General features: G+C 38.5%; 2 protein-coding genes across 2 annotated transcripts; both read left to right on the top strand.

Annotated features, from left to right (window-relative positions):
* The first annotated feature begins 1,710 nt into the window (after positions 1-1,710).
* Positions 1,711-3,008, top strand: rnf182 (ring finger protein 182). Its single transcript, XM_055201927.2, has one exon. It carries the CDS (start codon positions 1,893-1,895, stop codon positions 2,637-2,639), a length of 747 nt encoding a protein of 248 aa, XP_055057902.1. The 5' UTR covers positions 1,711-1,892; the 3' UTR covers positions 2,640-3,008.
* A 735-nt stretch (positions 3,009-3,743) lies between these two features.
* ranbp9 (RAN binding protein 9) lies at positions 3,744-18,130 on the top strand. The gene is made up of 14 exons (XM_073874636.1): positions 3,744-4,376; positions 5,492-5,603; positions 6,235-6,287; positions 7,479-7,646; positions 9,437-9,459; positions 10,322-10,506; positions 10,667-10,779; positions 13,080-13,188; positions 13,280-13,434; positions 13,546-13,687; positions 15,301-15,422; positions 15,622-15,773; positions 16,792-16,903; positions 16,990-18,130. The coding sequence occupies exons 1-14, from the start codon at positions 4,160-4,162 to the stop codon at positions 17,118-17,120; spliced, it is 1,794 nt and encodes a 597-aa protein (XP_073730737.1). The 5' UTR covers positions 3,744-4,159; the 3' UTR covers positions 17,121-18,130.
* Positions 18,131-18,449: the final 319 nt, after the last annotated feature.

Raw genomic sequence — 18,449 nt, 5'->3', positions numbered from 1 at the left:
GTAACTGAGCAGATTGTGAAATACTCAGACTGGCCCGTCTGGCACCAACAACCATTCCACGCTCAAAATTGCTTAAGTTCAGGAGATTGTCTTGACGAGGACCACACCCCTAAATCCATTGAAGCAACTGCTATGTGATTGGTTGATTAGATAATTGCATTAATGAGAAATTGAACAGGTGTTCCTAATAATCCTTTAGGTGAGTGTATTATGTCTCACAAAAGCACCAGGTAGGCCAAGGCCAATTAAAGTAACAAACAGAGTACCTCATTTTAGATTTGAGAAGGAGTTCAGCTGTACTTTGCTACACCAAACAATACGTTAGTTGTGGTAGGTACGCCAAGGTCAAGAGAACCAATAACCACGTACATCATTTTAGATTTGAGAAAGAGTCCAGCTACACTTTGCTACACCAAACAATAAGTTAATTGTGGCAGGCCGAGACCAATGAGAAGAGTGTATGTCATCTCAAATAAGAAGTATTTGATATTACTGTATAAAAATGGAGTCAAACTTTGGGAGGACAGGATCTTTGAGCACCTTTTTGAGGGGTGTTAATTGTCTCATTTTATTGGCTCGAGCAAATAAGGTAATTTTTGTTTGGCCCGTGGAACCTGCTTCTGTGTTTTTCTTTCAAGCTAAGATTTTTTGCCATTACAAAGATTGTTGTATCCTATATTTGTTATTATTGGAACAAAAATCAGCAGGTGTAACTTCTTTAACCACTAGGGGCAGTGTGCATTACTGTATATTATGAAGTAAAACAAGGGTCACACAATGTAAAATTAGTATAGGGTGAATTCAGGTACGGTTTTTGACTGTCATCTCAATGTCAAAATGTCATCTCCAGTCAACCTTAATTCACCCTTTTTGTGTGTAGTGATTTTAGTTTAGTACACTACTTTGTTTTATGAAATCAGAAGAAAGCAAGTACAGAGAGTGCTTAAAACCAGTATTAGAACTATTCCCAAGTCTGAAATTTAATCTAGGACTAAATGATTTCCAATGAGGGACACTTAATTTCCTCAGACACAAGTCAATGTAATTACACATGCAGTACTCAACAAAACTAAGCCTTTTTAGACAATGACAGCTGCCTTGTTTAATGAATTATGTTTCATTCAGAAACAGAATTGATTTCTTAAGTGTGCAGATTTTTTGTATCAATCTTATTTTGATATTTGTTGAATTTAAACTTGGTGAAAAGTTAATGTAGATCAGTCTTTGCCCCACTAACTTTTGTGTTATGCATAAGAAATCTAAATGTTAAAAAATCAACTCGATGTCAGTGTATTCTTATATCACAAAATCTCATTAATAGCCATCTCTAAAAGACAAACACAGAGAGTGAACAGCAATGACCTAATTTCTGATGTTGCACAGCAAACTGCGTTGCTGTATTGGCTGCTTTACAATTGGACATGTAACTATAGACAACTATAATTAAATTAGGCATGTTTATTATAGTTTAGATTTGTTTGAATTCAAAATGATTTGTCTTGTTTGAGAACATTTTTATGTACTCTTGAATTGTGAAAGCAAAATAAACTTTGTACCAGAAAGTGTGGTGCCACTAATTGGACTGAATTTCAGTGGTAACAAAAGCTAGAAAATTCCAGCCCTGGTTTTACAGGGACTGCTTTGTTGCTGCGGCGTTTGTTCTCTACTGCTGTGTTAACAGTTATCTTTTCGGTGGTGGCCTCTCCCCACCTTTCCACAGAGTGCATGAAGTTCCTCAGCACAAACCCATCCAGAGCCTTTTGGCACAGTACAGGCAATGCTTCACAGTCTGCACAGGACACCATCCGGACACAAAAAGTGGCATCGCCACCATGTTCCCGAACTGCTTTGACTACAACTTGCCCATGAGAAAACGCTGAGAGGAAGAAAACATGATGGGACAATTCCCAGAGGATGTGGTGAGTGGCTTCACCACCACAGAAGAACTGGAATGCAAGATCTGCTACTGCGCTTACAGCTTGTCAAGTCGACGTCCAAAAGTACTGAAGTGCTGTCATTATCTGTGTGCCAAGTGCCTTGCAAAAATCCTGGATTTGGGTGAATCATCTCCAGGTTCAGTGGTCTGCCCGTTTTGCCGCTACATCACAGACCTTCCCGGAGAGGCCGTGGACAATCTACCAGATGAGTACAACCTGGTGACGGCATTGTCCATCCAGACACGGAAACATCAAAACCTGCTTAATAGGCAAGATGAGCTTCTCCTCAGTCCCAGACACCTCAATTCCCTGGTGGGTCACACTGCCTCAGCTTCCCCTACTTCCATTCGTTCCAATTATGTGGTTATCACCATTATGGAGCCTCAGCAGGAGGCTGTAATTCCAGCTCCAGGTAGGGATTACCATTCTTCCAGCCTGGACTCCATGGCTTCTGTTATGCAGAGATGGACAGTGTGGAATTGTACGGCTCTCTTATGCCAGACCACAGCACGAGCACTGGTCTGGTTGCTGGGGCTGCTTTACTTTGGCTCATTGCCTTTGGGTATCTACCTGCTAATAATGCAGATTACAAATCTTGGGTTACTGCTGGTCAGTGTGGTACCTGCCAGTATTTTAATTCTCATGGTGTACTGCCTTTGCCAGTGTCTGTGCAGTGAGCTTTTGGAATGTGTAGCACCATAACAACCAAATTTAAAGTATATGTATAACTGTTATGAGTGTGAGATTGAGAATTGATGTGTCAGTGGTCCTGTATGTTTGTGGGACAACTCATAAATGCATAGCAAGAAATTATTTTCCAGTTTGTTACAAGTTCATGTTTGTAAAATGCAAACAATAAATGTCATGTTATGTAGCAATGCTAACCTTTAGAATAAAAACTAAATGTTATCCACTTTTACAAAATGGCCCACTATATATTTTTCTATACCATATGTACTGTATATAATTGTTTAGTGTGCCTTTTCCTAAGTGAAATAAACAATTTGGTAACCAAGACCACTGTGAATTTACTAATATAAACTGTTTCTGTCTAAAAATAATAAAGATGATCATTTGGTAAGATATGACAGATGCATTGGGTGTTGGATATGTAATGGTGTTTAATATTTAGTGTTCTTATAGCATTGTATTAGCAGGACAGAATGTTCCCTAGAAACACACATAGTAAATAAATTGTAGACCTTGCAATGCACTGTAAGTCCCATTGGATAAAAGTGTCTGCCAAATGCATATACATATCAAATATACTGCATTGTGGGTGGGTTGTATGCACCTGTCAGAACATTTTTACTCATAAAAACAAACTAACTATAACCATTTATGTAACACACAAGAATGTACCATAGTAAAATGCCCTTATTGAGTCACAGTTTACAGAAATATTTATCAGACAAAGTTTAAGATACGAGACGTTATATGGTATATTTTGGTCTATAAAAATAACACCAATACACAAAAAAATAAAAAAAATTATTTGTGTTTTATAAAATACTATGCTACTATGCTTGTGTTAATAAATACAGACTTTGTCATTTGTTTAAAGCTGTGTGTTGGTAGGCCTGTCTGAGTTGTGAAAAGATATTTGTTTATAACCAGCACCACACTGCATGGTCCCCTCGTATGTAAATTACAGACAAAGTAAAACAAATGAATCGTTAAAATATGCAGTTGTCACAAGCATCTTGTCTATAGATAACAACAACCTAAAGAATGTAGACATTATTAGTAGCTTGTGTCTAGTCATGTACCAAGTCCTCGAGGAAGTGTTACTGGACCTTGAGAGAGCCAATCAGATCGCAGCATTTCACACTAACAACAAACAAAAGATCGGGCTTCCTTCTGCTGCTGTCTTTGCATTTCTTTAACCAGGATTAGTCTGTCCGATCGGCTGCATGTCGTCTTAAATAGCATGGATCAACTTTCTGGCTGTCTGTTCTGTCTTTATTAGTTGTCGTGTGGTTGTATTGAAATGATTAATTCTATCTAGCGTCTTGCTAACTCTATCGGAGAGCTGTTTTTGGCTAATCGCAGTTAGCCGACTGGCTATCAGATCCGATCCGAATAAAACCATCCAAAATCTCAGCGTCTCTTCTCTCGCGGTGTCTGACAGTGGTCGCTTTTGCCACTGGACACTGTTAGAAGGCTGTCCAGCTAAAGATAGCTGGCAAGCTGTTGGTATTGAGGACAAGAATCGGATCGCGATGTCAGGACCGTCATCGGGCTGTGGGTTTCTGATGTCGGTTGTCGTTCACGGAGACTTGGCTCTCAACGAGCAGGAAAAAGAGCTCAACCAGCGGCTTAGACGCCTTTATCCGGCCGTCAACGAGCAAGAGACCCCCTTACCCAGATCATGGAGCCCCAAAGACAAATTCAGCTACATCGGCCTGTCTCAAAACAACCTCCGGGTGCATTACAAAGGTAACGAAGCTAACAGCAACTTGACACAAACATAGCAAGTTGTTTACAAGCTAAACGTTCGGGTCGTTAGCCAGGTTAGCTCGTGTCGTGTTACACATTTAATTTATTATAAATGTAAGACAACGTTTGTCTGTGACAAATCAAACTCATTTGCTTCCTTTTTGATCATACAGAATGCTTGAAACGTAATGAAATGGAGATGATCTTGATTGATCACATCTCTCTTGCCAAATCTAACCAAACCATATTAACTAAAAACTCGCTATTGACAATAAGTTAACAAGTTAATCCGTGTTTTGCTTCAAAATGTCCTCCATTTAGAATTATTTACCGTCATTCCTATGCAGTGAGCATTTAGCAAAGGCTAAAAGTTTAAAAATAAACTGATTATTCGTAGATGTGTAATGTTGTTGTTTAATATATGACATCAAGCAATATGAGGTGAACAACACGACGGTTTTGGTTTAAAAGTAATAAAATATAAAGTTTGTTCACTGTATCAGGGATATGATCTTGAGTTTTAGCGAGATGCTTCAGTCATTTCCGGAAGCACTGCAGCTGACATTCATTGTCACGATCTGTGTACAAAGGCCGTGTCTTCATAGGCATTACTAATGTACCCTAACGAGTCACTGAGCAAGCCCGGCGGAAAATATTTGGCCTGGCCTGTATTTGGTGTCTGCACAAGCAGATATCCTCCCATCGCGATTGTGCAAGGGTTTAATAAGAGATATAACCAGATAAAGAAGATCTCCAACTCATTTGTTTAGTATATGTAGTTGTTTTACAAGCTTATGTGGTCTAATGATTGTCTTGATGGCATTCAATGAAATGTCTGCCATTTCCCTTAGCTGAGTCATAAAGGTAGGCCACAGAATTAATGAGAGCATTTGGTAGTGACTTCAGGTAGAATTTAAATATGATATTTTAAATAAGAAAGTCAGTGCGCCACCAAAACTGCTTTACCAAGCAAAATATCTTTAACCCATTATATTGATTATACATTGACTGTATTGTGTTTTGGTGATGATACACCATTGCAAACCTTCCACATGTTCCTCGTGAATAACAGCCAACAATAAACAGTTTTGAAAACAGTTGTTTATGTCATCCAGGTCATGGAAAGACTCCGAAAGATGCGGCATCTGTTCGTGCAACACACCCCATTCCCGCCGCCTGTGGGGTTTATTACTTTGAGGTGAAAATCATCAGTAAAGGTCGAGATGGGTAAGTAAAGGATTCTGTGTTATAATTCATTGTTTACTTTATGTTTGGTCAAATGTGTAAATGATTTCAAATTTTACTCACCTCAGTGTTGTTCCAAACCAATAGATACTACAAACTTTCATTACATTGAAAATATGTGGTGGATTTATATAATTGCAGGTCCACACACATACATGACTCTAACCAAGGTAGAGTAACAGTGTTGACAGAGTTTGACAGTAACAGAATTGACACAGACTAATTCAGACAATAGGAAATCATCATCTACATAAGACACTTTTAACATAAAATGTCATATAGCCTGTAATATCTTGAAATCTATGACAATTAGTATCAAATTGTTAAAATAATAAAAAAAATAACCATTTGTAAATGCAGAAAAAAATGACATTGGACACCAAATCTACCTGCAATTATATGTGCTTAAAGTTGAGAATGGAGCGTCATTTTATATTTAATGGGCTAAATTACATGAAATTGACTCACTTTTTTATTTTAGGGTGAACTGTACCTTTAATGATAAGGAACCTTTAAAATGTAAATGAGCTCAGTCTAATTGCACAGCAGTGGTGTAATTTTACCAGCCTTGTGCAGGCATTTCCTTCAAATGCATTTTGTGTCTTGTGATTAGGTACATGGGGATCGGCCTATCAGCTCAAGGTGTCAACATGAACAGACTCCCAGGTAAAACAGCTTTCAGACATTAAGGAGTCATTTATTGTTGACTATGCATAGCATAAGCTCACCATAACATTATGTATATCATGAGGTCAATGTTAAATTTGATCACTACCTCGATGACATTGGGTGTCTCCTCTGCGGGGCTGCAGCCGGAGAGATAAGAGTTGAAAGAGAGCCTACTGCTCACTTTTAAGAGTGGGTGGTCTAACCAAAATGTCATATTACGTAACTCTGTAACGCAATGGTATTTATTATAATACGGTTATTTTTGGTGATGCATGTTTCTATACATATTCAGAGTGAACATTTGGCAGATGTTTTTATCCATTGTGAGTTACAATGCATTCAAGTTATACATTTTATCAGTGTGTGTGTGATACCTGGGCTCGAACCCATGATTTTTGTGTTGCTAGCACTAGGACTGCACTATTTTTGAAAAGCTAATTGGGATTACAAATACGAGTGAAACAATTACATAATCGGCAAAAGCCTTAATTACAGCTGTCCATTTGTGCTCATTTCTGTGCGTTTGGGCACCCAAAAACAGTGGCGAATCATAGATTTTATAATTGATAAGTTGATGTGTCCTTTAGCCATTAGTTTTGGATTTTTTACTAACAACATAAATCCCATAATTACTTGTTATTTGCATTATATTATTTGGCATGTTTAGAATTTACCATGTAGCTGCTTCACAGAAAATTATAAAACATTTAAAAACTTAAATGTAAAGCCTAGTAATCAACAATTACAATATCAAGGTGAATTATCGATAGTTAATTACTTTGTCACAATGTTCAACCAATAAGACTAATAACATAAAATGGATTGAACTCTAAATTTGATGGGATGAGCCATATGTAAAGGTTGGGTATAATAGCAGACACGCACACATGTGGAGGTTATATGCTTCAAGATGCAATGTTGAATTTAACAACACCCTTCATAACAAGCGATTCATTATCCCAATTGTTGGTGACACATTCTGCTCTATATTTTCACATTTTTCTATGATTCATCTCTGACACATGTAAATAACAACAAGTAGATGGTTGCAGGTTGCAGTTTTGTCATTTGCTCATTTCTACCATTGCATGTTATATATATATACTGTCATACCACCCTGCCCTATTCTCTCTTTAGTGTTCATTGTTTTTAGAATGCAATAGTATGTGCAAAATGTTATGTCCTTAGGTTGGGATAAACACTCATATGGCTACCACGGGGATGACGGGCATTCCTTCTGCTCTTCTGGCACTGGGCAGCCCTATGGTCCCACATTTACAACGGGCGATGTGATTGGCTGCTGTGTGAACCTCATCAACAATACCTGCTTCTACACAAAAAATGGCCACAGTCTAGGTAGTAAACATACATGAGATAATTTGATGAATTTTCTGTTGAGTACATTTAAAACAATGACATTATTATTATTATTTACTTTAAAGGTGCAGTATGTAATTTTTGAAGGATCTCTTGACAAAAATTCAAAATCATGAACAAAACTATATTATCAGGGGTGTATAATTACCCTTCATAATTAACCGTTATGTGTTTATTACCTTAGAATGACACATTTTTATCTACATACACTGAGGGTCCCCTTACATGGAAGTCGCCATTTTGTGCCGCCATGTTTCTACAAAAGCCCTTAGTGGACTAAAGGGCTCGTTATAGTCGTGCGTAGGTTCCGCGTCGGTTTTCATTTATACTTTTGCGTTGTCCTCTGCGTCGATGTGCAAACACACGCGCAAACCGCTGGTAGGCAGTATCCACGCGTGTAACCACAGTAGCAGCGCGACCATCAGAGAAGAAGAAGCTTGGCGAGTTAACCCACAAACGAAGAAGAAACAGCAACTTGTTGTGTATGATTTGAGAAGACCAGCAATGACAGTGACTTTAATAAATAAACAGTGACTTTAGTTGTAGTTTGAGTTAAATCACTCCTCAACTTGGCTCATCTTTGTTTTCACTGTCGCAAACGGAAATACCTATGACGCAGTTTTTTTACCTGACGGGAGGGGTTCTGGTGGACCAATCACAGCGCTTGCGGTCCGCATAGAACTGACGCGCTGTTAAAATTTTTGCGAGGTGCATGTCAGGCTACGCAGAGCTACGCACAGGCTACGGATAGCCTACGGCGTAAAACTTACGCACGACTATAAATCAGGCTTAAGTGTTTTTACTTAGTTGTTTCCGATGATGGCATGTTTGTCCGGTGACGTGAACCATATTCTCTATATGTATTTCAAAAGCGAGGGGTGAAGAGTGGACTTAGCCGTTGGTTGCAATTCGCAACCTCACCACTAGATTCCGCTCAAATTTACACGCTGCACCTTTAATCCTTGATACCACTCAGGCATGTCAACAAAAATGTATGTGGTTAAATAATAATTTTCAGCATAGTCTAATCGACATTTGTGGGGTTAAACAGTTACCTTGTATTTAAGCAATTTTATTAAAATAAAATTTGGAAACTGTAAACTGTGTGTGTGTATACGCTACCTGTCAAAAGTTTTGAAACACTTGACTAAATGCTTAAAATAATTGTTGTAAACAAAAATATAACTGTGCCAAACAGATTAATTTCTGTTATTAGAAAACTACAATTTTAAAATATTATTTTTGAAATGAATGACTTAAGACTGGATATTGACGGAAAAGCAGCCAATAAGAGCCCAGACCAAATGTGAAACTTCAAGAAGCTTCTTGATAAAATGACTAAGAGTATGGTTTTGGAATTCCAAGGTAAAGGGTGACCGCACTTCAGATGATAAAATATAACATTGATTTATTTGAATGTTAGGTACCAACATAATTGCCAGTGTTACAATTGTGTTATACCTTATTTTTGGTGGAAAATGTATAAATAAAAAACAACTGAGTGTTTCAAAACTTTAAATAATGTATGTATAAACACACATAAGCATGAATGTATGTATATGCAGTATGTACATTTTTATGTTCCCTTTATTTCTGTTGTTTAAATAATTGCTCACTGTGTTATTTAGGTTGTTCAGTTTTAAAATGATGTCCACAGATTATATAAAATAAATGTTACCAGTTTTGTCCTCTTACAAGTCTTGCATTTCCACAAATACATTGATTTAAGTTGACTTTGATAATAATGAAGTTGTCTGTTATGTTTTCAGGAATAGCTTTTACAGATTTACCGGTAAGTCTTTCTTTTATCTTGAATATTACATAAAATATGCCCATTGTCTGTCTTAAGGTCATAGGGTCACTGATTATTTGTTTTACTTTCACATCTCTAATACTTCTTCATTTTTTGAAATATTGTAGAGAAATCCTCTTCTATTGTTGTGTGTTTTCCTTCCTTACTTCATTTTTCAAGATGTTGGACTGACATCCCGTAAACATTTCTCTCCCTGAATGAACAGAGGCCTGTTTGGGGCTAAAAACAATAATCCATTGAGCAGAAAACACAGTTGGCTGGTGACCAGCATTCATGTTACTCTGAGTCTTTCTGTGAAGTATGTCAGTTTAGCAGCCCTGACCTTTCTCTCTATTGGAGCGTGAATGCAGACCCTCTCAGAATTATTTTCCTTATGTATTAATGTGTGCTTGCCCCCTAAGCTGACCACTAAATCTGCATTTTAATAAGATGGTTATAACCAGCACTATTTTACTATTTGTCAAAGTCTGCAATACTATGTGAAGTGTCCTAATACGCTCATCTACCCACATATAACTGTCAGCTCTGTCTGGCCACAAGTCAGATGTTTTGGACACTTTATATGCATGAATGCTTAAAATGCCACACTGCTCATATGTGTTGAGTCCAGTGCAGAGACAAAAATGTGTATAGGAATGTATCGTGGTGCTGATGTTTACAACAGATGTAGATATACAAAATGGCAGTGCAGATAGTGAGTCTGAAAGATCAGATTTAAAAACCAAACTGGATATGTGAACCGTGTCAAGACTTTGTACAAGAAGGTATCTAATTAGAATATGTTTATAATATGAATAAATTATGTAAAAAAAATGAATCCATTTATGTGTTTCCCTTCCAGCCCAACCTGTACCCCACAGTGGGTCTACAGACCCCAGGAGAGGTTGTGGATGCCAACTTTGGCCAGCACCCATTTGTCTTTGATATTGAGGATTATATGCGTGAATGGAGAACCAAGATTCAAGCTCAGATTGACCGCTTCCCTATTGGGGAGAGAGAGGGAGAATGGCAGGCCATGATTCAGAAGTGAGTACTTTCAGTTGGGATTTAATGGTTAACTCATTGATAGTTACCTTATCTCTGGTCTAAAAAAACCCTAACAAAAAAAAAATGTATGAATGTAGGAGGGACAACATCATGTCTCTTTGTGCTTTGTTCACTCTATACTGTCGTCTTCTCTGTTTAGGATGGTGGCCTCATATTTGGTTCACCACAGCTACTGTGCCACCGCTGAAGCCTTTGCTAAATCAACTGATCAGGCCGTACACGAGGAACTTGCTTCTATCAAAAACAGACAGAGTGAGTATCATGTCTGTCAACAAATTTTTCCATCCCAGTGCCAAACCATTCTTTTTGTGAAACCTAGGGCTGTGACGGTTGTCATAACCACTGCACCACAGCGGTGGTAAAGTGCGACCTGCGGTGGTGTGCATGTCACAAACTATGAAAAATATAAAGGACAATCTCTTGGTCACTCAAAGTTGCTAAAAAATATCAATCTGCGCTACCAGACACCATCAGACCGTGTTTTCAGCTTGGCTGGAAACATCATAACCCCAAAAAGGTTCCTCACTTGTTTCACAGATTGAAGTGCTATAATAAACACGCACATAGGCGCCGATCCTGTGCTTGGCTCGAGCACCTACTGAAATGGCCAAGTGCATATAATCAGTTGCTTTACTTTTACTTCAGATTTTGTGTCTAAAATCACGCAGAAACCGTGACTGTGCCACTTTCCTCCTCTTCAAAGCGCTCCAGAGCGTCGTTGCTAAGTGACCTAAGCATTGTTTGACGTTGTGAGGAACAATAAATTGACGCCTATGAACATGCATGTTTGTTAAGAAATGTATATCCTATCCTTGTTTTTTATATTTTATAATATATGTATGCATTAATCTATAACCACTGCGGTGCATTAGTGCAGTGTATGCGATATAAATAGCAAGGGCGTTATGGTGGATGATCATTTATTTATTGTTTTTAGGCCTACTTTTCCCCCAATCTGTGTTTAATCTGCTAAAATACTGCACCAGCTGTAGAGTGTATCCAGGTCCAGACAGTTTGGCCTGATAGTGGTCAAGACTATTTGGTGACAACCAAACACAAATGTTAAATGGCCTATATTATGCTAAATCCACTTTGGTGTTTGGACATAAAATGTGTATTCCCATGAAACCAAAGCAGTCTCATTAGACATGCTGTTTTGTTATCTTGTTAATGTGACTTCATATTGATAAAGTCACTGTTTGTTGGTATACCCCATGTAGCATACCCCATGCTGCCCGCGCACCCGATAGTCATTCAATGTTTACTGTTCATACCATTTAGGCTTTCTAGTTTAATCTTACAGGGCTGAAAAATGATGACTTACCTGAAATGAAGTGAGCACTACAAACACAAGCCTCTTTGATCTTTGCATTGTCCATGTCTGCACATTTAATTGCTTGCAGCCACAGATGTTGTATATTTTGTTTTTGAGATTCTGCAGGAATCCCGAAAAACTTAACGACAGACCTGGTGTAATTTTAAAGCCCACAACGCAAGTAGGCATTTTTGACGATACCGAATAATACGCAATAAAACTCAATCTGCTGTAATGACTTTTCTGACCCCGACATGCGCAGTGGGAACCGCCTGTGACGTGAACTGTGAAGGGGTCTATTCGATTAGTTTTAAATATGTGTTATGTGTATTAATATTTTGTGCAAGATAAACCTAGCAAAATATTTAATTTAAATAAACACAACAATTTGCGAAAATTATTTATAAACAAAAAATGTATGAGAATTACATGTCAAAGCAACAAAACAAGCAATTAATCGTCACAATTTATTAAACAATTAACCGTCAGCCAAATTTTATAACCGTGACAGCCCTAGTTTATACTCATATCCAAATGAGCTGAAACTTCACAAACACATTCTAGGCACACCTGAGACTTATATTATCATCTAGCAAAAATTGGTATAATATATCACCTTTAATAGTACACTTCCAATAGTAAACTTCTTGGAGTTACTGTATTTTTAAATGAACATTTATGCATTTTATTCAAAGCGACTTGCATTCAGTGTATACATTTTTTTACATTGGTGGTGGTTGAGGAGATTCCCCCATTCATATGTAAAGCGCTTTGAGCACTGAGAAAAGCGCTATATAAATGTAACAAATTATAATAATTATTATTATTATTACATCATTATGCGTGTTCCCTGGGAATCAAACTTACAATCTTAGCATTGCTAACACAATACTCTACCAGCTGAGCTACAGAAACAAATATTGTGATTTATACCACCGGCCTGTTGAATGCTTTATTTTGATTGGCTGAGAAATGTTCCACGAGTGTTGATTATTTTTCTGTAAACCACACACCTAACCTTTTAAATGTCTTAAAAATAGGCACCAGAATAATTGACTCCAGTCCTTTAAATTATTTGAAAATAATCCACACTCCGCTTCACGTCGTGCCGCATACCACCTTAGGTGTGCATTATTTTCGAATAATTCAATGCTCCGTCGTCAACTATTCATTACATACAGTAAGTGAAAAGCATCTCATTATAGGCCTTTAGTAATTTCACATTTACGATTGCAGAAGATCCAGAAGCTGGTCCTGTCTGGCAGAATGGGAGAGGCTATAGAGACCACTCAACAACTTTACCCCAACCTGATCGAAAGAAACCCAGACCTCCTATTCATGTTAAAGTAAGTGTGATGGCTGACAGTCTTCATAAACAAGCTCTGCTTTGAGGATTATGCATTCACGAAAAGCCTGTATCTCAATATTCTTTTCCAGGGTCAGACAGTTCATTGAGATGGTGAATGGCACAGACAGTGAGGTCAGGTGTCTGGGTGGGAGGAGCCCTAAGTCACAGGATAGTTACCCAGGCTCCCCTCGACTCTTCAACAGCCCTGTTCACAAAGCCACCAGCTCCCAGGCCTACCAGACAGGTAGATAATATTTCAACATCAGTATCCAATTAGATCATTTACAAAATAAATATCAGAGTAACTATAATGGGGAAATGGTTCTTCATCGCTCATCTGTGCTTCTCCCTGTAGGTCTTGAGAGTAATTACTGTAATGGAGTTTCATCAAGTAAAGGTCACACCTCAGCTCATAGTCACAAGCCGTGTGTCCCTGCCGTGCCGAGCACTGATCTTAGTATCCTGAATGGCAGTCGGGGCCAGCAGACCAGTGTGAGGTATGTCGTCTTGCATAGTTCAGAATATCCACGTTTTATATACTTAAAAATCACAAAATTGGAAAAAAATAAATGGTCACCAGAGAATATATATAATTCTCATTTGGTGAACACAGCAGGAAAGTTATGTTCTTAAAAGAATGGTTAAAAGAAACATGAAACTTGTTTCATTATCCCAACTTGTATAAAGACTTGTGTTCACACAAAGCTACAACTTTACAGACTTGATGTATGGAGTTAAAATGTCAAATTTTTGGTTACATTTACATTGCATTTTACATTTCTACTTTATGCAGAAATGTATGCGTCTGAAACTGCATATTGTTCAGTAGGTACTGAATGAGATGAAGTACTTAACTACTGACTGTTAAAACAGTAGGTACTGTATAGTATGAATCATTGTAGTATGAATGCGATTCGGACGTACTACATCCGCCATGTTGATACATTTCATGACATATGTCGTCATCACGTCATGTCATACCAGTGCGAAAACAGCTGCATCGCTGCTTTCGCCTTTCTTCTTCGTTGCATAACTCCGCTCGTGGGGCATCATGGGATAGTGAAGTGTCCATCGTATGCACGCTTCGGAATCTAACCGTAACTAGTAGGTCATCCGGGAACTTTTTGCATACTGTTTTTGGAATACTACGTATTCGGACATACTACTCGCCTCGCCTACTGCTTTTCGCCTACTATATAGTATGGTAGTAGGCGGTTTCGGGCGCAGCACTAGTAATCAAACCTTTAAGGTATTTAGGGGTGGTTTCCCAGACAGGGTTTAGGCTAATCTAGGACTTGGCCTTATTTATATTAGGACATTTAAGTTTTAATTAAAAAACGCCTCCTAATGCCCTCATTGACAGGTGATACAGAGCGAGAAAGACACTGGTGTTCTGAACGGGGAATTCACACGGATCAGTAAAGACAACTAAATCCGCTGTATTAGGTATGCCAGGCCAGTAGATGGCGATGTTACTTGTAAAGAAACACTACAAGCCTGCGCACATACATATTCGTCTACAGAGAGATAAATACAATCAATCAAGACCGTGAAAGCATAGAGGTCCAAAATTTTGTAAAGCATTAATAAACACAGTAGAGGTCTTCTCGGGTCCCAAGAAATGTACCTGACCTGAAATGACCTGAATCACTTTATACCCGAACCCGACATGCATAAATAATTTTTTTTTAAAGAAAGCCCCGACCCGAGACAAACCCGAGAAAATTACACCCGTGTCACCGGCTCACGTGAAACTTTTTGACCCGAACCCGATCGGGTCTCGGGTCGGACCTTGATCTAAGTGAACTTGTGTAGACCTTTAAAACACAGTCCTATAAGCCACCATTGTTGTTGTTTTGGGTATACATGCCGCATGCCTATAAACCGAATGAATGTGCATGACGTCAGTGTTATCACAAATTCACGTTTACTTAGTTTACACAGAGACAACAAGGTGTCATTATCAAAAACCAATTTTCAAAAGTCTGCATTTTAAAGACCCCAAAACGCCACTGTCGTGTAAACGAACAGCCAAACCACATAAAAACATTCCCATATACATATGAAATTGTTATCGTGTTAACGCCCCCTAAATGTTGACTTCCCACAGCACTGAGGTGGAGATGGAGGTTGATCACTTCTCAAATGGAGTTTCTGAGTCCTCTTCAAATGGATTTCTGAATGGCAGCTCTACACACGGGGCAGAGCTGGAGGACTGTGATGCAGATATGGGTAAGGAAATGAATTGGACTCAACTATTAAGACATAAACTACTAACTCCCTATTGTCAAATTTGTAATAAATACCTGTGTATTTGCACACTTAGTTTATTTTCTATCCTCTTTTTTTCCACATGTGACTCAAGCATCTGTTATCTTATACAAATGAATCCAGTGCTTTAACTTAAATGAATGAAATGCTGTGTTCACAGAGGTGGATAGCGCTCAGTCTAAGAGGCAGTTGTGCGGGGGGAGCCAGGCAGCCATTGAGAGAATGATCCAGTTTGGCCGAGAGCTACAGAGCATGAGCGAACACTTGCGGCGTGAACGGGGCAAGAACTCGGCCAATAAGAAGATGCTCAAGGTACTGACATCATAATATACCATGTTGAGAAAGGTGCAGAATGTAGGTGCACTTCGGGCCTATGTTAAAGGAATAGTCCACTTTCTTAAAAGAAAAATCCAGATAATTTACTCACCACCATGTCATCCAAAATGTGGATGTCTTTCTTTGTTCAGTCGAGAAGAAATTATGTTTTTTGAGGAAAACATTGCAGGATTTTTCTCATTTTAGTGGACTTTAATGGACACCAACACGTAACACTTAACTCAACACGTAACAGTTTTCAACAGAGTTTCAAAGGACTATAAACAATCCCAAACAAGGCATAAGGGTCTTATCTAGCAAAACGATTGTAATTTTTGACAATAAAAACAACAAGTATACACTTTTAAACCACAATTTCTCGATAGGTCCGGTCCTGAAAGCGGCAGCAAGACCTCACGCAATACGTCAAGAGGTCCCAGAGGACGAACGCGAAACTCCGCCCCAGTGTTTACAAGTGTGTTGAAAGAGGACCGTTTCAACGTTGTTGTATATGGAATGATACTAATTAATGTATTTGTGTCAGTTTATTGTTTACAATCGTCTGCAAATGTGCGTTTTATATATGTAACACGTGACCTCGCTACGTCACTACGCATTTACGTTAGGTCACGCTGGACCGGACCTGGACGAAAGTTGTGGTTTAAAAGTGCATTTTTTTTTCTTGTCAAAAATGACAATCGTTTCGCTAGATAAGACCCTTATGCCTCGTTTGGGATCATTTATAGTCCTTTGAAACTCTGTTGAAAACTGTTACGTGTTGAGTTAAGTGTTAAGTGTTGGTGTCCATTTAAAGTCCATTAAAATGAGAAAAATCCTGCAATGTTTTCATCAAAAAACTGGATTTTTCTTTTAACAAAATGTACTATTCCTTTAAGTTATTAAAAGCAATCTCTTACATGAATACAGTTGTGATTTTTAAATGGCTTTTAGAAAAATCAAGTACAAAATGATGTTTGCTTAATTAATGCATTTTTTATTGTCTCCATTCTTGTAGGATGCATTCAGTTTGTTGGCATATTCAGATCCATGGAACAGCCCTGTTGGATACCAGTTAGACTCAATCCAGAGAGAGCCTGTCTGCTCTACCCTGAACAGTGCAATATTAGGTATCTTTCTTGGTTAAAGTCAGTGAAAAGGCTTTGTTTAGCTTATACTAAGTGTATCTTACATAGATCTTGTTTTCCTCACGCAGAGACTCATAACCTGCCAAAGCAACCTCCTTTGGCGCTTGCCGTCGGCCAGGCAGCCCAGTGTCTGTCCCTCATGGCTCGCACGGGCAGCGGATCCTGCGCCTTTGCATCAGTGGATGATTACCTTCACTAGCCTCAGGAGAATCATCCCTTAAAATCATCCCATGAAAGAGGCCCACATCAACCCAGACCATCCCAGAAAAACTGGGGCCAGCTTTGAAACCATGGCTTGATGAACTGAGCCTCAATGTTTGCCAGACCCATACTGGCTCTCTGACAAGACTGGATCTTCTTCACCCAGGCCCAAACCGGCCTAAAGACACATTAGGAGAAGAGGGATCCTTCGAAATCCCAAATCATTTTGGTCTTTATTTTCCTTTTGTCTGTTTTATTTTGGGGGAGGAGGTATTGGGTGGGGGGTGCAGGAGGCGCTGATTGTTTGTTTCCTAATTTACAAGGCATGAGGAAAATTATGACTAATGTTATTATCAGTAAACTTGCATATAAGATATATTTGTTCTTGGTTGAAAGCTGGCAGAGTGAGAGAGAGACCAAATAACTAAGGTCCCACTGCTATTTTCAGGTCTCAGCTTGTGTACTTTACCGTTAAAATAAAAAAGATGATATATTAACACGAGGAGTGGAACATTTAGTTAACTTAAAGTAAAAAATATTAAAAACCCAGAAAACCTAACACTGCTGGGAGTCATCCTTAGTGGTGATACTTAGTATAGAGCGTTAGTGTGAGCTGTATGAGTTACGCCCTTATTTGTGCAAGCGCACCCTCCCTCTGCCAACTGCACAGCAGGATTGTTTGGACACTTTGATTTGTTATTGTATTGATGTCTATGGTCTTTTCATCCACCTGATCCCATACCTTCATCTTTTAAAAGTCCCTATTCAGTCGTTCTTTCATCATCATCATTGCCTGCACTGTGTTTTTTGTGCAGTTCGGTCAGGAACGTGGTCAAATAAGGTCATATATAGTCCCGGAGACGCAAGCCTGCTCCATTGTTTTTTCTCCTCCTGTTTACCAGTGAAGCCCTGAGATCATCAGTACTTTTAAAACAAGAAGAATGGTACAGTATTGTCATCAACACTGTCTTATCATTTTCAGTAATAAAACGTAAATACCCAGTCGAACGAGATATCAGGTTTGTGTTTCAAGGCAATCCAATAAGTAATTGGCTGTTGTGCTGCATTAGTGATGGTGAGTTCCTATGTACTGTAGTAACACCACAAGTACATAGAAGCTAAAAATATAAAAATAACCAAAATGAGTGGATGTGTCGCCATTTTTAATGAGTGTCAAAGGGGACATACAATGAAAATCTGATTTTTTTTTCCATGTTTAAGTGCTTAATTGGGCCCCAGTGCTTGGATCAATCTAGAAAATGTGAAAAAGAGCAACCCAGTAACTTAGTTTTGGTAAACATTCTCTGCAAGCATGTGGAAAAATAGG

The sequence above is a fragment of the Misgurnus anguillicaudatus genome, chromosome 2 (assembly GCF_027580225.2).
Source record: "Misgurnus anguillicaudatus chromosome 2, ASM2758022v2, whole genome shotgun sequence".
Taxonomy (NCBI): Eukaryota; Metazoa; Chordata; class Actinopteri; order Cypriniformes; family Cobitidae; genus Misgurnus; species Misgurnus anguillicaudatus.
The sequence above is the reverse complement of the archived record's forward strand: the minus strand, read 5'-3'. Positions and strand labels throughout refer to the sequence as shown.